We start from the raw sequence: 19,855 nt of genomic DNA, 5'->3' as shown, positions 1-19,855 counted from the left end.
CACAGAGCTCATAGCCCCACAGAGCACACAGCCCCACACAGCACAGGGCTCACAGCCTCACCCCACACAGGGCACACAGCCCCACACAGCACAGGGCTCACAGCCTCACCCCACACAGGGCTCATAGCCCCACACAGCACAGGGCTCACAGCCCCACCCCGCCCCGTGCCCACCTCTCCCCACCTCACACACCCCGATGTCACTCCTCACCCCCCGTCCCCTCTCCCCGCCGCCCCCGGAACGCGCTGCCCCCGGAACGCCCGTGCGCGGCCGCGGTTCGCGGGGCCGGGCGGTGCCGGGGCGGTGCCGCGGGCGCGCAGGCGCCGCTCCCGCCCGGCGCCATCGCGGCTGCTGCGGCCACCCCGGGCCGGCCATGGCCACCGACTCGTGGGCCCTGGCCGTGGACGAGCAGGAGGCGGCGGCCGAGTCGGTGAGTGCGCGCCGGGGCCTGCGGGCGCTCGGGATGGCCCGGCCCGGCCCGGCCCGGCGCAGCGGCGCAGGGTCCCCCGGGCCGCGCGGCCCCCGCCGCCTCCTCACAGAAAAGAGCGATCGCAAAAACCCTTTTTCGCCCCATTTTCTGCCATGGGGGCAGGGAGGGCCCGGGGTATCCGATTGTCCCTGGGCTTGGGTTCTTCCTTTATAAGCAAAACGCCCGATTATTTTATTTATTTATTTATTTACTTGCCATTATTTTTTAAGTTTCTTCGCCTTCATCCATTTTTTGCCTATCCAAAGAGCAAAGACGTCCCTGCGGTCGCGCTCACCCTCCATCCAGACACTGCACCGCTTCAGGCACTCTCCCACCCAACCCTCAGCTCTGTCTTCCAGCATCCAAAAAATTCCTCTTTCTCTCATATATATATTTTTTTTTTTATTTAATGAAAAGATGTAACTTTGTACCTCAGAAAAGTTGTTTTCTGTTTTTTTTCTGTGCTTGGGCACAGAACACTCACTGAGGATGTGGGGAAGACCCTCGGGGCTGCTCTCCCTGCATATTTCAGATGGTGAAACAAACTCATCCTGGGGCAGCTTGTGCCGGCCAGGGCAGTGCACAGATCCTGTTTCCATCCTGGAATGCTGATTTTCTCCCATTTTACATCAGCAGAGTTACTGGGGAGTGGAGGCTACAGGACAGAAAACAACCCCTTCCCTTTGTTGACATTACAGTTTAAAAAACTTGTATTTCTGTTAAAACTCCTGCTTAGAAATAGTTGTATCAAAACTCTTGAAATCAAGTTCTTCTTGGGTCTTCATCCCTTCCACTTGAGCAGGGTTTGTGCAATACTTGATAAATCCAAAACTCAGGTTTTCCTGGCTGGAATTAGAATATAGGGAGCTATATTTGAATTGCTCTGATTTTGTGTTTTCCCTCATTTCTAGTTGAGCACTTTACACCTGAAGGATGACAAAACCAAACCAGATGCCAATGGTGAGTTCCAGCTGCTCAGATGGGCTTGGAAAGGGGGGAATGTTTCCCTGCGGGGGTTCAGAGCACTGCTGCCAAAGTAAATTCCTGATAAGTAATGAGATTCCAGAAGAGCTGAGATTAAACAGCAGCACAGATTAAATATTTTGGTGTCTCAGGGAGCTGTGTGAGCAAAATCTGTTGGTGTGGTTGCTAAACTGCACCCGGAGCTGGTGCTTGGGGTTCCTCTGCACAGCAGTGGAGCAGGGCAGTTCTGCTCAGGAAAATGAGCTGTTTGTAGCTTTTCCCTGGACGTTCCAGAGCTCTGGGGCTGAGGGCTGCCCCTGAGGCCTGAGCTCACCTGTGCCCCCATACCTGTTCCCATTCAGGTGCCGTTGTCAAGGCAGATGACAATGTGGAGAAGACGGAGGATGAGGAGAAGGGTAAGTGCCTTCCCGAAAAAAGCTTTGGCAAGGAAGTTAATTTAATTTCATTATAATTACCTTGATTTAATATATACTTAAAGTAAGTCTGCCTTAGGTCTCAGGACCACTGATCTTGTATCCTCCCCCAAGGACTTAATTGTAAGACATGTCCTTCCTCCATCACGCTTTTAAAGGCATTGTGTCCTGTAGTAACTTGGGAGACTCCTGGATTAGAGTGGAGAGAAATAAGGGGATAGCAGTTATCCTCAAGGCAGGACTGGATACAGGAGCAGTTGGATAACCTGGAGCTGGGATTGCTGTAGCCACCAACAAGTTGCATTTATGTAGTGGCTGCCCAGAGGTGGGCAAAGGCTCACATTCTTTCCGAAGGTGGTTTTAGGAGAAGATTTAGTAGCAAAACCCCAAAGTGCAGCAGTTTAACCTTGTTTGGATCTCTCTTATCCTCAACCCTTGTGTTTCAGCTCTGAAATCTTTTAAAGTACCGTTTATCCTCAAACCTTCCTTAAAACCCTGGGAGGTGTCTGCCCACATGTCAGAGTGAGGTTTGAGGAGGCCTTATCCTGCCCCAGGTAGATGCTAAACTAAAAGAATCTTAATAAGCAGAGATCTGGATGTGTTGAAGTCCCCCTTAGAACAGTGCTCACTTGATTTGTCTTCCTGGGTATCAAATGTGGGAATCTCTGGGACCTCTCAGTGTCTCCTTCAGAAGGTTTGGGCTCTTGAAGCCATTACACTCTAATGAAGAATTTCAGTATTTGGAGGGATTTTGTCCCTTTTAAGGAGTTCAGTGGGAGCGAGACCTGGAACAGGCTGTGACTGATGGATTCATGTTTTCCACCTCCTTTCCCAGAGGACAGAGCTGCCCAGTCCTTACTGAACAAGCTGATCCGCAGTAACCTGGTTGACACCACAAATCAGGTGGAGGTGCTGCAGAGGGACCCCACGTCACCCCTCTACTCTGTCAAGTCTTTCGAGGAGCTGCGCCTGTAAGTGCCTGCTGGGATGAGCCAGAGCCTTCTCTTCATGGAGCTGCCAAATCCTGGAATCAGATCTATTAAATAGGCTCCCTTATAACTGTGTTTTTCAGTTTGTCATGGGGAGCCTTGTTCTTAAACTCAGAGAGAGAGAAGTTTTGCTATAACTGCCAGAGCAGATGTGAGTTTGGAGCCCATCAGGTAGTTGGAACCTCATGTTCTGAAAAATTCCCTGGTTGCATAGGAAATACCACTAAAAAGTACATGGGTTTGTGTATCAGGTTACTGCCAACCTGTCATTCATAACTGAGTGTATCATTTGTATTATGTAAATGCAAGGAGAGTTGGTTTATCTGGGTGCCTGGTGGGGGTTTCCATCTGAAACAACAGCAGTGAACAGCACAAAGGGAACAGCTTATCTTTTCCAGCAACACTGGATTTATATACTGGAGACACCAGTATTTTCTGACTTCCTTCCCTTTGAAAACCTCTACCAGTGCAGCTTTCAAGGGATGACAACTGTGTTTAAGGCATGGTTGGTGGATATATGTATTAATATGCTGAAGAGTGCATTCTGTTGGGATTGTTGTGCCTGCATTGATCTCAGGTTTGTTGCTCTACAAGCTCTGCAGGAAAATGGGAGCTAAAGAGCTTCTCCCCCTGAAATGCCAGGATGTTTTGCTTTGTTAGTGTTTGTGGTTGAATGTCTGCAAAAAGAAGCTGAGGTCCTGCAGTGCCTGTTAGACTAATTCATTCCTGTGTTTCAAAAGGCAAACAATCCCAGGGAGTTAATGACAGGAACAGCCAGCCTAATTGAGTCTTCATTTTGTTATGACTCGGGGTATCCTTGGCAACTGGTGCAGAGTTGGGCTTTGTCTGTCCTTGCTTGGAGCAGCACAAGGTTACATTGTCAAAGAGCTTTTGTTCCAGCCATCATTGGAAAGTAATACAGGATTTTTGCAAAATTATGTTGTGTTAAATGGGAAGTTACCCTAGTGGGAAATGTGGGCAGGAGACCTGTAACCTGCTTGGAAAGGAGAGCCCTTCTGAGAGCACTCACAGCATCCAGGGAGCGCTTGGGGGTCATCAGCTGAGAATTTCCAGCACCATAACCCAGATTTAGGTTATTCTGGAGTCTCCTTGTCTCCACAAGTGTCTGCTGAGAGTAGAAAGCTCCCTGGAGAGAAAGCAGCACTTTAGAGTTTGCTGGCCAGCAGTGTCACCGCACAGTTCTGGGTGTGAGGGCTGGCTTGCAGCCACACATCACAAGGTGTAGTCACAGCAAACGGAGCTAATTATCCGTCATTTACCTGAGCCAGCGTTGCTCAGCTGTAGTACAGAATCCACACGACTTGCTGAAGTCCTTGCAAGAATCTCATGATCCCTTCATCCTGTTCCTCGTGCTTTGTCCCACGTTTGAGTCATCGGGGAGTGATAATTTTGGCACCAAGATTAGGCATGGCTAGAGAAATGGGACTGGCCTGAAGGACAGGATTAACACTTTCTGCTCAGTGATTCCTGGATTGTCTGAAAAGCTGCTTTGGAACAAGCCGTGCTGGCCTTAGACACAGGCTTTGCCCTCGAGCTGGGACAGGCAGGCTGACTTATTAAATCCAGGGGTTTTTGCACAGCTTCCTGTCTAGACTTCCTGCTGTCACTTATGGTTCCAGATGCTGACCGCAGTTGTTTCACGGGTGGGATTGTAGCAGAGACAGCTCTAGGATGTCTTCTTGAGGGTTTTTCTCACCTTTTTGTACACAAATGAAAACTAAATGGACTTAAATAGGTCATGATATAAAAATTTCTCTTTTCAGGAAACCACAGCTCCTGCAAGGAGTCTATGCCATGGGCTTCAACAGACCATCTAAGATCCAAGAGAACGCCCTGCCCATGATGCTTGCTGAACCGTATGTACACATTCTTCCTACTCTCTACCAGAATAGAAGGATTTGAAAGGTTCAGTGTGCTGCTCCTGAATTTTGGGTGGGAGGAGGGTGATGGAGAAACTCATGGTATGGAGAAAGGGTTCCCATGTCACGGTGTTTCTGTGGTTATTAACTATGTGACAGCAGGCCTGGATTTGTGATTTGGCTTTTCCTAGGGCTGGTACTGAGCATGCAGTGCTGTGGGGTTTGGGAGGTTGTTGCCATTTTCCTCATTAGTTTGGGAAGAAGTAATACGAAATGGCTCAGAAATCCTGGGTGGGTAGGAGTAGCTGAGGTGCTGATTTTCCTCTCCACAAGCCTTTGCTGGAACCTGTGAGGTACTGAGACACTGGGGAAGACGTGTGAAATGGGAAATTACTGAGAGATAACCACGGCTCTCTTCCCAAATCTCCATAATTGAGAAACGTCGAAGGAGAGTGTTGGGCAGGAAGTAGTTCCTGCCCCATGGAGTGTAGCTGGTCAGGTTGGCCGTGGATCCAGAGCAGGGGTAAATGTGACAGGATTCAGGTGCCTCCGTGGTGCTTCACCCTCTGAGCTGTGCCTGCTGTGCCCCCAGCCCGCAGAACCTCATCGCGCAGTCGCAGTCCGGTACTGGCAAGACAGCTGCCTTCGTCCTGGCCATGCTCAGCAGGGTTGAGCCTGGGAACAAGTATCCACAGGTAAAGTCTGTGGGATGTGGCTGTTCCAGGGCGTGTTTCACCCTGGCCGTGCAGTGCCATCTAGTGAAGAACCTGAGCTGCTGGGGGGCCTTCGGATGTAAATTCATGGCTTGATGGAGCCGTGGTGTTATTTCTTCAAACTGCTTAAAGGGGATGGAGGTTTGGGGATTTATCAAAATGCCTTCAGTGCAAAAGATTGCTCAAAGCTTGTTCCTGTCAGTCCTGCCCGTGCAACACACAGGATGCCATTGCTCTGTGAGTGTGTGAAGGATGAGATAATACAGATGTTACAATTCACGCTATCACAATCAGAAGCTAACTCTTTCTTAATTACAATACATTATAAGCATTTCTTAGTTTATCAGCTTTTATCACACCATACTACAAATACTTTAAAACTAATATTCTAAAATTACCCCTCATAAGTCTTACTACAATGTATCTCTCATAGTTCTATTTCTCCAAAATATCTACTCTATTTATTTATAAAGTAATTTTTTAAAACTTGTTTCTCGTTCCATTCCTCTCTCAATGTCTATCCTAGTTTATAACATTTTTAAGTCAACATTTCTTATCTCAAAGTTTACATACAAATGTATACTATGTGAACCTTTTATCAAACTTTGAGAATTTTCTACAGATCCATTTCCCACATGTGAGGAGTTAAATTTTTCTGGGAGGACTTAAATCAGAGAAATAGTGCAGGCTGAAGGGGGGTGGGTGAGTGGCTTTGGGGTGGAAGAGAAGGTAACTGTGACAACAGAGCAGACAGTGCTGAAGAGGGACTTTTAAAATCAGATTTCCTCATGAGATGGTTGAAAAACTGTTCAGCCACTTGCATATTTGTCTTGAAGAAAACTTCAACAAGGATTTTAAAAAGCAAGTGTGATACTGTTTCCCTGGATGTTGATCACCTCACTCGTTATCCTTCTGTTCCTCCAGTGTTTGTGCCTTTCCCCAACATACGAGCTGGCACTTCAAACAGGAAAAGTGATTGAACAGATGGGAAACTTTTACCCAGAACTGAAACTTGCGTATGCTGTCCGAGGCAACAAACGTGAGTAAGGGGAAACACCAGAAACAGGAATGAGGGAATGATGCTCCTCGGGTGCACCAGAGCAGTCAGGTGGTGAAATGGCTTGGTCAGAGAGGGCCGAAACATTTCCCTGTCTGCAGAGCCACCCTAGAGCAGCCCTTCCTTCTGTCTCGGCAGTGGAGAGAGGGCAGAAGATCTCGGAGCAGATTGTAATCGGCACACCCGGCACCGTGCTGGACTGGTGTTCCAAACTGAAATTTATAGATCCTAAGAAGATCAAGGTGTTTGTGTTGGATGAGGCGGATGTGATGATCGCCACCCAGGGCCACCAGGACCAAAGCATCCGCATTCAGAGGTACGGAGGGACACAGGGACAGCAGGGCTGCAGTTGGAACCAGTGTCCTCACCAGTGAAGCAACAAGACTGAAATGATAGATTAGCTCTAGTCCAGGGGATTCATAGAGGCACTGTGTCAGGGGATGACAAGCAGTTTCATTTCACAGAATCACACAGAATCACCAGATTGGAAGAGACCTTCAAGATCATCGAGTCCAACCCAGCCCCAGCACCTCAACTCAACCCTGGCACCCAGTGCCATGTCCAGGCTTTGTTAAACACACCCAGAGATGGTGACTCCACCACCTCCCCGGGCAGCCATTCCAGAACTTTATCACCCTTTCCATAAATAACTTTTCCTAATATCCAACCTATATTTCCCTTGGTGCAGCTTGAGGCTGTGTGCTCTGGTTCTGTCAGTGCTGCCTGGAGAAGGAGACCGACCCCACCTGACTACAACCACCCTTCAGGAAGTTGTAGAGAGTGATGAGGTCACCTCTGAGTCTCCTTTTCTCCAGGCTGATCACCCCCAGCTCCCTCAGTTGTTCCTCACAGGGCTCGTGTTCCCAGCCCCTCTCCAGCCTCGTTGCCTCCTCTGGACGCGCTCGAGCGTCTCAATGTCCTTCCCAAACTGAGGGCCCAGCGCTGGACACAGTGCTCCAGGTGCAGCCTCGCCAGGGCGGAGCACAGGGGAAGGATGACCTCCCTGCTCCTGCTGGCCACGCTGTTCCTGATCCAGGCCAGGATGCCACTGGCCTTCTTGGCCACCTTGCAGAATAAAAATCCTGTCCCTGGAGCAGGGTTTATTCCTTTCTAAGAAGTTAAGTCTGGATGCCTGTGGTCCATGAGGGAGTGATCATGGGTGGGTAAGATTGGTTTTAGTCTTTCCAGCCAGTGAAATAACTGGTACCAGGGTTATGGTTCTCCTTTGCCTGTAGCATGAATTCTATCAGGATATCAGGAGATGACAGTGTTGTGTGGGAACCCTCCCTATGTCTCTCTCTCTCTTCCAGAATGCTCCCCAGGGACTGCCAGATGCTCCTGTTTTCAGCTACTTTTGAGGATTCTGTGTGGAAGTTTGCTCAAAAAGTTGTTCCTGACCCAAACATTATCAAACTGAAGCGCGAGGAGGAGACCCTGGACACAATCAAACAGTATTATGTCCTGTGCAATAACAGAGATGAGAAGTTCCGTGCTCTCTGTAACATCTACGGGGCCATCACCATCGCCCAGGCCATGATCTTCTGCCATGTGAGTGCTTCCAGGGAATGTTAGTCCTAGTGACCCCCTCAGACTCTGCAAGTGCTAAAACCAAGGTAGACACAGTTTCCAGAAAGGAACTGAGAATGAAGTTGCCCTTTTTGGCTTCTCTGGCTCCATCTTTGAGTGAAATCCTGAAAGCCACATTAGCCCTGGCTGGTTTGTTTCCCTGGGTTTGTCCATCCAGGAGACAGCATTGGACTTTTTTATTCCTGAATTGTCATTGTTGTCCCTGAAGTGCTCTGAAGCAAAGGTCAGAGTAATGAACATACTTCCAAAACTCTAAACTGAAAAGAAAAAAAATGTAGGGTTGGAAAATGGATGAAAATAGGACATAATGAGGGTTTGGGAAGTCTTTTGCTTCTCTAGCTAATACAGAGCTGTTCCTGAGACTTCATTTCCCTCAGGTGATTGAGGATACACCTCTGGGATCTCACTGTGCATCACTGAGACTTGGTTTTCTTTTTCCAGAAGCTGCCATAATCATTTTTAGGGAAAAATCAGTGCTGACAGCACCGAACAGCCAGGCAAAGTGAGCTCAGACAGGATGAAAGTGTTCGGAATCTGCCACAGCAGTTTGCTTTTAGGCTGTCTCAAGACATAATTTGAGCTCAAAAATCTGTTTAATTCAAGGCTGTGCAGAGCCTCTGTGGGATTTCACAACTACATTCAGGCCTGACCCTGCCATTTTCCAAGCTGAGTAGTTGTGGTTTTGAGACAAGTTTGATGAGTTTTCAGTGTACACATGTAGTGTCAGTCTCCAGCAGAGTGAAGTCCAAGGAGCAGAGGACAAAGAAAACGTGTCTTATTTGATCAGAGGCTCTTGTGGTGGCTGAGGTGCATTGTCCTCCTTCTGATACAGTTTGTAAGGGAGACAAAAACTGAGTGGCCACAGAGCTTCCAGTGGGCCCTCAGAGAGGGTCATTGTCACTTTTCCAGCATTAAAACCCCCTCCCAAATGTGGGGCTGGCTGTGTGTTGCAGACTCGGAAGACAGCGGGGTGGCTGGCGGCAGAGCTGTCCAGGGAGGGCCATCAGGTGGCCTTGCTCAGCGGGGAGATGATGGTGGAGCAGAGAGCGGCCGTCATCGAGCGCTTCCGGGAGGGCAAGGAGAAGGTGCTGGTGACCACAAACGTCTGTGCCAGAGGTAGGATATGGAGGAATGGGGCCAGGTGATGCTCTAGGATTTTAGCTTTCATATGTTTCATGTATTTGTGATCCTGCAGTTCTTTACTGTATAACTCTAAACTGCACATACAGTGTTAGCTACTGCTTTCCTGTTTTGGGCAGACACAACAGTTCTTCTCCAGGCCTGGCAATCAGGGACACCTCACTGCCTCAGGCTTCAGGAAATTAAACAAAAGGGAGCTGGGGGGAGCAAGCCTGGGGTAAATGACTTCATTACCTGAAGCTGTAATTGAAAGATTAACCCTCAATATGCAAATGAACCAAATTTATAAAAGTGAAAAGTGAAAACCCGTGATCTGTTTTTGAGTGTGGCCCCTGGGGGGCTTTGTCTGCCTGAGATGTACCTGAAGGCCCTTCAGTAAATACAACCACTTTTATGCCCTTTATTTTGTCTGGCCTCTGTTTTCAGGTAGGCTGAAAAGGCATCCCAGAGAGGGCTGGAAGCAGCACTTCCTAAGATAACACATACCCCTGGCCAGCTCACAGGAACAATTCACATCCTCAGGTGTTCCAGTTGGGAGAAATTGGTGTCCTTACCCTGTGTGCCTGTGGGCAAACACAGGATTGCTTTTGGCTTCCTGCTGCTTGAGGTGGAAGAGTCCATCCTGTGAGAGTGGCACCAAGCCTGCCTTGTGCTGCAGACATTCAGGCTTTGCAGTGAACGTGTGCCCAAGTACGGAAAACTGAAAAACAGTGAAATCCAGTTTACTATCCCAGTAGGAACTTGTGGTGTAATTTGACATCCTAGAACAGTTAAGACAGGATTGTACTTGGAAAAAAACAAGTGGTCTTTAGAGCTTTGCAGGGAAGGAGAGTTTCTGAAATACTTAAGTGCTGGTACAGTTTCCAGAATATTTAAGTGCCTTTGCCTGTTTCAGTGGGACTCTCTTCCCTAACAGCTCCATAGTTTTTATTGCCACCCCGTGAGGGTATTGTGGAAAAGCTCAATTTCAGAGTGTGAGGAGGCTGTTCCTGCTCTAAAAAGATTTAAGTGAAGTTGTGTAACCCGATGTTTTCTTTTTGTCAGGGATCGATGTAGAGCAGGTCTCTGTTGTTATCAATTTTGACCTGCCTGTGGATAAGGATGGAAACCCAGACAACGAGACCTACCTGCACCGCATCGGCCGCACCGGCCGCTTTGGCAAGCGAGGGCTGGCCATTAACATGGTGGACAGCAAGCACAGCATGAACATTCTCAACAGAATCCAGGAACATTTCAGTACGTGCCCTCAGGCTTTTTCCTTTCTCTAAGCTATTGAATCACTGCAGAATTTGATTTGTTGGATGCTGAGCAGGTCTCAGGGTGTTTGTTGAGCCTTAAACGGGTGGCAGAGGTGCACAGCGGGAGTGTTTGGTGTAGCATCACTTGGGATTGTGACCTGCTGCCTCTGACAGGAGCAGAATAAATCAGGCTGCATTTGCTGTCTGCCTGGATAGTCCTTGAAGTGGATGTTCCAGGGGTGGGTAACACTGGAGTACCCAGACGGGCCTTTGATAAAAAGAAACAAGTTTTCATTTGTATTTTTAAAACCTGACTGAACATTTCCTGGTAAACCAGAACTCAGGTCCAGCTGAAGAAAGCAGCGTTCCCTTCTCTGCTCAGAGTTACGAAATCTGACCTATTTCTCTTCTTTCCCAGACAAAAAGATAAACAAATTGGATACTGATGACTTGGATGAAATTGAGAAGATAAATAACTGAAATAGCTGCTGGAACTGGTGTGTGCCCTGCTGTGGAAGCTCTCCCACTACAATTGGATCAGCGTTCGGATTGGCACAGCCTCTCAGCTCGTCCCGAAAAGGACTCTTCAAGATATGAGTACACAAAAATTACCTCATGTTCAAAATTGCAGTTGGACTTCAAATTGTGCAACTATGGGGAGGAAGAGGAAATGTTTACAGAAGCTTTTAACATTTCTTAGTTTAGCCTTAAAATGGGATGATCTTTGGAATTCTGAGAAATACACTTGCCAAAAGAGAGGCAATAGGGAATACCTAAAATTTTAAAAGGAAAAAACCATTATTTTCTTTAATTGGAATAATGTGCAGCATTTACCTGATCAGTTTAAATTCAACAGCTGAATATATAATGGACATAAGGAAAGGAAAAAAAATAATAAAAAAAGAAAACCTAAAAACCCCAAACAAGGCAGCTGGTTTTTGGCTAAATACTTAACTTGTACAAACTAGGATGTCGTTCTCTTTGGCGCTCCCCTGAGCTCTTTAAGACTCGTTTCTGGCTTTCTGATGGATTTGCCCTGCTTTTCCTTACAGAAATGGTCCTGAGGATGTCTCCAGTAGCTCCTACTCGCAAACACAGGTGCCGTGTCGCTTTGCTGGGCAGTATTTTCTTTTCCTTTGTCCTGGATTTGTTGGGATGGCCGCTCTCTGTGACGCGGGTGGTGGTGACACTACAGAAGTACGTCCCAAGTGTTTAACCTGGCTGCGGTGTGGGTGGGTGGGGTGGGAGGGGCAGTATGAAGGGAACTGTACTAACGGATTGCCTGATTAAATTCACCTCTGTGAATGAAATTCACCATGTCATTAAATGCACCGTGCTGTGAAGCTCAGCATGGGTAATGTACAGAGCTGTTGGGCTTCACCCATCAGATACGGGATTAAAAGAACAAACAAATCATGACAGCCTGGATTGACCAAAAAAATGTACCCTTAGTACACCAGATTTACCCGTTGCAGTACGTTTCAGTACCAGAGTTTTGAGTCAAATTGCTCAGTCAAATTGCAGGTGGGAAGTGCTCCATAGTGCAAAATAGGTTGTTGGTCCCTGCCCCGGGGTGTTCCATGGAGAAGGAAGGATTCACAGCTCCTGGAGAAGGAAGGATGACGCCTCCTGTGTGTTGGGACCACTCTTGTGCACACAGCTGGACACTGTGGGCATTCCCCCAGCCCAGTCTCCAGGAGAAGGAGGCTCCTGAACCAGAACTTAGGGTGCACAGCTCTTTGTTGGGGGGAATATGGGACATGCATGAGCAGCCATGGGCCTGCTACTCAGCGTGGGAATCATGTCAAAACAAATGTAAAAATTGTAAATTTAAACTGAATTGTTTTCTTTGCAATTTTGGCCATCATATTCTGTTCAAAGACAGGAATACGGATCCTTTTACCAAGTAAAAAAAGGCTCATTTAAAATGTACCTAAAATTTTAGGAAATTGTGCACCCTTTTATCAATTTGTATAAAGGCTTTAGTGAAGAAAAAAAAAACAGCTTAAAATTAAACTTTTTGTATTCTGGGGTGTATCTATTTTTATTCTGTTGGAATCCTATTTAAAGTGGCAGGTGAGTGAGTGCTTGCGTGTGGAGTGGAAGACTTGATTTAATCACCTACTTTCCTAGTACAGTTGAATGACCTGGTGACAGCAGAGTATTGGGTTGAATTGTCATGGAAGCTGCTGCTGGTCCTGTGTGCTGTTTCTAATGTACTTTTAATTGGAATTAAAGAATACATACTGAACAATCCCTTTGCTGACTTCTTGCTTTAATAACTTTGTTGGTGTTTAAAAGCCTCAGTAAGGACATTCTCAGCCTAAAGTCCTGATAAGTTTTATATTTGTGACAGAATGAATTTTAATGCTGAAATTCTTAAAAGATTCCCACAAAGAAGTTTGTTAAATTATGCCACACAATAAATTAGATCAGATAAATATTGTTCTTCCCCCTGTGCTTCAAGTTGCTGGTAAAATCTCCCCAGAACAGTTCTGAAGGGAAGAGAAGGAGAACTGAGGGAGAAAAGAGGTGTTTTCCCTGCACTGTGCTTGCCTAGATCAAGACTTGATACTTTTTGCCCATCTTTGGAGATGCTGTAGCCTGGGTGAGGTGATTAGAACCAGACTCATCCAGCTTTATCAGGAGGAACATCCTGCAGCACGAGAAACCCACCGTGAGCCAAGTTACTCTGAATTGTCTGGTTGTTCTGTTCTGGCTCAGAGCCCCTGTGCTCTCACAGCTGCCTGGTGGTCCCCAGCTCTGCTCACAGCTTGTCACTGATGAAGAGTGCTTCCTCCTTGGCTGCAAGCTTGTGTTGAGCACAGGCCGCAGATACAAACTTCAGGAAGGTGGTGTGGAGGGCAGCTGACCATCCAAAGGCTGATTTGGGCGGCCCCTGAGGCATTTGCCATCAAATCAAAGGTTTCTTAAGAGCAGGTGTGATGGATAAACCTCAGCTCATGTAAATCATTTCAAGTTCAAGTTTCAGGCTAAAAGGTTTTATTTAACACAGGATGGAAATACTCTGAAATACAGGAGTAACACAGTATGCTCAACAGGCAGAAATAGGGAATTAACTACCTAACCCTGAAGGAAACATGGAACACGGTCCCTTTTCCTGAAACCAAGTGAAATACTTTGTGGTTCCGATGAAGGCATCCGTATGTTTCCATACTGGGACTGCTGCTGAGTGATTCCCATCACCAACAGCAGCAGGGACCACTGTTCCATCAGATACTGGTTTACAAAGCTGCAGGACTCTGAACACTTGGTTTAGCATCAGGTACCACACTCACAGCCAGCACCAGCAATCAGCTTTCTGCTCCTGTTGTGTTTGTGCTCCTGGGCCGAGTTGGTTTGGCACTTATACTGAGCTTCAAAATAAATTTGGTTTGCCTCAAAACATTTAAACTCGTTCATCTGTGTGGCAAGTGGTCCATTGTTAAAAGAGATTAAAAACTACTGCCTTTGAAATTCCATTAGAAACTAGAAGATATTTCTCTTTTTTTAGCACAAGCACATTGTGTTTGCCTAAACCTGCCAAGTCACCCAACCAGCCTTTTAATGATGGTTTAGTAAAAGATGGCTTACTCCTTGAGCCAATTCCCAGCCAAATCCCATTAATATCTTATTTAAAAATTCTCAAAGCAGCACTTGCTCCTTGGACTAACTTCAGTGTAAAGGGGTTCAATGGAATGATCTGTAACATCCCTTCTTAACTATCCACCTCTTCTTACCTATGGATCACATGAGCCAAGTAAGAGAAGGAAAACTAAGGAGAAAATCCTGTTGCTCCCCAAGACAGCCAAAATAATAATTATTTGTTCTTAAAAAGATGATTTAAGAACTGGACTGAGGTTACCCAGAAAGACCGGAGTCCTCACAGCTATTTTACAATCAGTCTTGCAATTTAATACTTCACAATAACTCATTCATGTGTTATTACTGTTATTTCCAGATGGGTTTGGGGTTTGATCTCCTTTTCAGTCTCTTGAGAAGACATTTAGGATATGATAAGCTACTGAAGGTGGTCCTGAAGCTAAGCCAGTTCTGTGTCTACCTTCCCAAATGGTGTTTCTGCATTCAGAGAAGTGGTACTTTCCCAAAACAAAAAAAGGACAAGGGGAGAGGTCTTGGAAACCTGAGTTTCCAAAGAACATCAGGAACTTCAACAAACCAGAAAGGCTGAAGGTTGGTGGTGCTGAGGCAGAAATTTGTGATGGCACGGGTGACACAGGCTGTTCTGTGTGAATCAGGTTTATGCATCTGAAATACTATTTTCTGAAATACTATTTCAAGTGCTATTAAATATCCACAACTCTGCTTCCTGGGGACTTTGTGGGAGATAGAAGATTAAGAAGTAGGTGCAGGAAGCATCAGACTCTCGGTTTTTTGGAAGAAGCAATGCACCCCACTGAGCAGAAGGACCCACGGCGTCTCTGTGTGCCTAAAGATCTGCTGCATCGTGCTGCTCGTCCTGTCGGATGCACAGCACGGACTTGGGGAGGATCCTGCACTCCTGAAGGGACTTTGTAAGGTCAGAGAAGCTCCTCCGGGGCACCTCCGTGGTTTCAACGCTGCAGTGTTGGTAGTTGGCCAACAGTTTCTGTCCTGCCACAGCAAGGACCGTCTGGAGGCTGTCGGAGGGCTTGAAGTGGTGCTCAAATCTCTGCCCAGAGGGAGATCGGACAGCGAGCAGCACGTGCGGCTCTTCCGGGCTCGCAGGGGACACCCGGGGGCTGTCCTGCCTCACCTGCCTTCCCCCCTGCTCAGGGGCACAGCGCACGTGCGAGCTCTCTTCGGTGGGAATGCCACTTCTTGACAGTGTGCTGGCAGATCCCTGTCCCCCAGAAAAAGCCTTGATGGCTTTTGGAGCATCCTCCTGCCCCTCGCTCACTTCCAGCCGGTTGGTCCGTTCAGCCAGTGCTTCCACGGCGCTGCTCCGGCTGATGGAGGGGAGCACCCGGTACTTGTTCAGGGAGGAGGAGCTCTTCAAAGGCACTTGCTGCAGGAGCTTTGGGATTTTCCCAGGAGACACCTGGGCAGGTGGGAACGCCGCTTTTGTGAGCGGTGCTCTCCGGCTCTTCACCAATTCCTGGGGAGAGGCTGCCGGCGGGGAACACGGCACGTGGCACGGAGAGGCTTCCGTGCCCTGACGGTGGCTCAGACTTGGCCTCTGTCCCTTGGCAGATTTGGGCCTGGAGACATGCATGGTGATGGTGCTGGCCCACAGCAGAGAGGCTGTGCCCAGAGGGAAGTGGAGCTGAGCTGGTGCTGAGTCCTGGAAAGCCGCTGTGGCCATCGCACCTGTGGACAGGAACAAAGGGAAAAGTAACAGGAACTGGCCAGGAGATGTCAATCTCCCCGAGGCTCCCACGCTGTTCTGTGTGAGGTAATGACAGAGCAAATCTGGGGCATCACTGCGTGGGCATCACTGCAACCCTGCAGTGCAGTAACGGCCGAGTCCCAGAGTGTGGGAGATGTGTTCTTGGTAGGGACTGGCTTTGGCAGGAATTGTGTAAAGTTGACCCAGAGCTTTGGGGAGTTGTGCCCTTTGCCACTGAATGTAAGTTTTTGATGGAAAGAACAATTTCTTTCTTCTGAAGCTGGAAAGTCAGAGCAAATGGAGATGGGTGAAGCTCAGAGCACAGCTCTGGCCTTCTCACTGTTCCTGCAGTGGCAGATTCAGTTCCCGTTGTGGGATAAGACTGACTTCATATTTTAAAGGTATCTCAAGACCACTGAGATTGAAAAACCCTGATTCAATACACAGAAACTTGCTCTGACTCTCCAGTGACCAAAAGTTTGGTCCAAAAGTGTCCAAAATTCTCTGCTTAACAGAGAATGATTTACCTGAGGGAATGCCTGGAGCTCTGTCAGGGAGGTGTAGGTTGGATATCAGGGAAAGGTTCTTCCCCCAGAGGGACACTGGAAATGGGCACAGCACCAAGGCTGCCACAGCAGCATTTGGACAAGGCTCTCAGGGATGCACAGGATGGGATTGTTGGGGTGTCTGTGCAGGGCCAGGAGCTGCACTGGATGATCCTTGTGGGTCCCTTCCAGCGCGGGATAGTCCATGATTCTGTGATACAACCTCCACTGAGGAGGAAGCCACGTTCTGCTGCGTGTTTCCCAAAGGAAGCTGTGCCTGGAGCTCTCAGCTGTGCCAGGACAGCCAGCTCAGCCACTGGGTCACAACCTCACACCAACGTTTTGGAGAAGTGCCACAGGGAACCTCCTCTTCTGTTCCTGTGAGTTTTGTGGCAGCACTTACCAAGGGGGGGAAAAAAGGTCACCTTGGATTGCTTGGCATTCCCCAGAAATGACACAGTCACATTCAGCTGCTGTTTGTCCCCAGCAGTGCTTTGCTCAATGCAAACCTCAGGAGCTCAGCAAAGCCAAGGGCAAAACCTTACACCGGGCTGGGGCAATGCCAGGCACAGCTGGGCTGGGGCAATGCCAGGCACAGCTGGGTGGAGGAGGGATGAAGAGCAGCTCTGGGAGAAGAACGACCTGCAGAGCTGCCTCCAGCTCACGAGTCCCCCCGCACAGGAAGGACCTGGAGCTGCTGGAGAGAGTCCAGAGGAGGCACCAGGATGAGCAGAGGGATGGAGCAGCTCTGCTGGGAGGAAAGGCTGAGAGAAATAGGATTGTTCAGCCTGGAGAGAGAAGGCTCCAGGGTGACCTCATTGCAGCCTTCCAGTGCCTGAAGGGAACTGATGGGAAAGATGAAGAGAGACTGTGGGCAAGGGCCCGGGGTGCCAGAACAAGGGGAAATGGCTTCCACTGGCAGGGGGCAGGGTTACATAGGATCTTGGGATAAAATTCTTCCCTGTGAGGGTGGGCAGGCACAGGCTGCCCAGAGCAGCTGTGGCTGCCCCTGGATCCCTGGAAGTGTCCAAGGCCAGGTTGGACAGGGCTGGGAGCAGCCTGGGACAGTGGAAGGTGTCCCTGTCCATGGCAGGGATGGAACAAGATGTTCTTTAAGTTCCCTTCCAACCCAAACTCTTCTAGGATTCTATTCTAAACCAAACGGAGAGAACAGCCCCTGAGGACTTTGCCAGGGATGTGTTTGTTATTTAACATTTCATTTCTCCTCCAGCTCAGCACGGTCAAGGCAGAGTCCCAGCACACCCTGCCCAGCCCCAGCTGAGACAGACCTGTCCCTCCTGAGCCTCCAGCGGTAAGGGACAGGGACACTGGCCCAGGAGACTCATCCCAGCTTCCCAGGAGCCTGTGGGAGGGACAGGGGCTGTTCCTCCCCGTTGCTGCCGCTAACAAATAAACTCCAAGGCAACAACGCACTGAGGCGGAACTCCCAAGCGCCCGGGAGCACTTAGGAATATCCCCAGCGACTCTGCCACTTCCAAGAATGAACCCCCAACTAACCAACCAACCAACCAACCAAGCTGGCAGAAGCCCTGGCGGGGCCTCCGCGAGTGCCTGTACGCCCCAGCACGGCGCACGCCAGAGGGGACAGGCTGAACACACGGGCTCTGCTGAGGGCTGGCGTGGGGAACCACAGCCAGGGAGGGCTGCGCCCACGGTGCCCCCAAACGGTGCCCCCAGGGCCTGGGGGGCTGCGCACTTCACACCCTGACCCGCAGCACGCGGTCCCAGCTGGCCAGGCTGGAAGGGACAACGGCAGCTCATCCGGTGCCACCTCCCTGCCCCAGCATGGCCAGCCCAGAGCGCAGGGCACAGGACTGTGTGCGGACGGCTCTGGGGTATCTCCGGGAGGGACACTCCACAGCCTCTCTGGGCAATGTATTCCAGGTGTTTCAAGAAGTCCTTCCTCATGCTCAGGTGGAATTTCCTGGGCATCGCTCCCTGCCCACTGCCCGTGTCCTGGTGAGGGCCGGCACGGCCCCGGGCAGAGCCCTCGGTGCCACAGCCCGGCCGGGCCCGCAGCTGGGCCTGGGGCTGAGCCCACGGCCGGGCCCGCGGCAGGAGCGCAGCCCCGCCGGCAGAGCCCGGGCCTCTAGCGCGGCTGCACAGCGCCAGCAGCAGACCCGCTCCCTCCCCCGTGCCCGTGCCGGTGCCGGTGCCGCAGCGGCCCCGCTGTCCCTCACCTGCCCGCGCCCGCCGCACCGCGCCTCACCGCGGCCACCGCGGCACTCCCGGGAGCCGGCCCCGCCCCGGCCCCGCCCCTCCCGCCTCCGGCCACGCCCCTCCCGTCTCCGGTCACGCCTCCGGCCACGCCCCTCGCGAGCCGGCCCCAGCACCGCCCGGGGGAACGGGAATGGGAACGGGAATGGGGATGGGAATGGGGATGGGAACGGGGAAGGGAACGGGAACGGGGAACAGGGAATGGGAACGGGGAATGGGGATGGAAACGGGGAATGGGGACTGGGAACGGGAACGGCAATGGGAACCAGGATGGATGGGAACAGCGATGGGAATGGGAAAGGGTACAGGGAGGGGAACGGGGATGGATGGGAATAGAGATGGGAATGGGAGAGGGAATGGGAGAGGGAATGGGGATGGATGGGAATGGAGATGGAAACAGGCAGGAGTGGGGCAGTCGGGATGTCCCAGGGTGGATCCAGGGATGGGAATAGGGCTGGGACAGTCGGGATGTCCCGGGGTGGATCCAAAGATCGAGGGATAGACAGCTGGGATGTCCTGGGATGGATCCAGGGACGGACCCAGGGATGGGACTATCTGGGATGTCCTGGTGTAGATACAGGGATGGGCACGACCAGGCTGTCCCGGGTGGATGGAACCGGGGCTGGGAACGGCTGTGATGTCCCAGTGGGTCCTGGGGGTTGTCCCCAGGCTCAGGGACAGCTGTGCCCTGCTGTGGGCTCCGCACAGGGCTGTGACACAGCCTCAGGCCTGGCATGGCACAGGAGCAGCCCCGTGACTTTGGGAAGGTTCTGGAGGCTTTGTCCGGCCGGACAAAGGGAGGACAAAGGAATGGGGGGAGCTGGGGGTGGCTTGGGGACCTCTCACAAACTCCAGCCAGAGGTGACCCTGGTGCTGGGGTGTCCCAGCCCTCCCGCAGGAATTCCCATTCCTCCAACTCACCCAAAGCAAAACCACAACGGTGTCACCCTGCTGAAATACCCAAATCTTTGGGGGTTAGCCCTAACATTTTAAAACCAAGGTGCTACAGCCTGTCCTGAGCAAAGGCAGCAGGATGGCAGCACAAAACTGGGTTTAACCTCCCTGTGATTCAGTGACCACTGAATCAAACCAGACAAATAAACCTCAAACTCATGAATTCTGAGGAAAAAACCTTTTTAAAATTACACTTCACACACAAGATCACAAGGGGACCTAAAACACTTTTGCGGGAGTTTCTTTGCGCTGGGAAAGCTGCAGCTGGGAGGGAGGGGGACTTGTCCTGATCCCCTCTGGCTACAAATGATCCCTGAGT

General features: G+C 50.0%; 2 protein-coding genes across 2 annotated transcripts; one reads left to right on the top strand and one right to left on the bottom strand.

Annotated features, from left to right (window-relative positions):
- Positions 1-285: 285 nt before the first annotated feature.
- On the top strand, positions 286-12,724 carry LOC119710610 (ATP-dependent RNA helicase DDX19B). The gene is made up of 12 exons (XM_038159893.1): positions 286-430; positions 1,381-1,429; positions 1,795-1,848; positions 2,702-2,837; positions 4,640-4,732; positions 5,328-5,430; positions 6,373-6,487; positions 6,644-6,821; positions 7,816-8,053; positions 9,046-9,208; positions 10,277-10,468; positions 10,889-12,724. Exons 1-12 carry the CDS (start codon positions 374-376, stop codon positions 10,948-10,950), a joined length of 1,440 nt encoding a protein of 479 aa, XP_038015821.1. The 5' UTR covers positions 286-373; the 3' UTR covers positions 10,951-12,724.
- Positions 12,725-12,854: 130 nt separating this feature from the next.
- UBXN10 (UBX domain protein 10) lies at positions 12,855-18,605 on the bottom strand. Its single transcript, XM_038159894.1, has 2 exons — positions 18,546-18,605; positions 12,855-15,780 (listed from the first exon to the last, which is right to left on the bottom strand). The coding sequence occupies exon 2, from the start codon at positions 15,773-15,775 to the stop codon at positions 14,921-14,923; it is 855 nt and encodes a 284-aa protein (XP_038015822.1). The 5' UTR covers positions 15,776-15,780; positions 18,546-18,605; the 3' UTR covers positions 12,855-14,920.
- Positions 18,606-19,855: the final 1,250 nt, after the last annotated feature.

The sequence above is a fragment of the Motacilla alba genome, chromosome 21 (assembly GCF_015832195.1).
Source record: "Motacilla alba alba isolate MOTALB_02 chromosome 21, Motacilla_alba_V1.0_pri, whole genome shotgun sequence".
NCBI classification, from domain to species: Eukaryota; Metazoa; Chordata; class Aves; order Passeriformes; family Motacillidae; genus Motacilla; species Motacilla alba.
The sequence above is the reverse complement of the archived record's forward strand: the minus strand, read 5'-3'. Positions and strand labels throughout refer to the sequence as shown.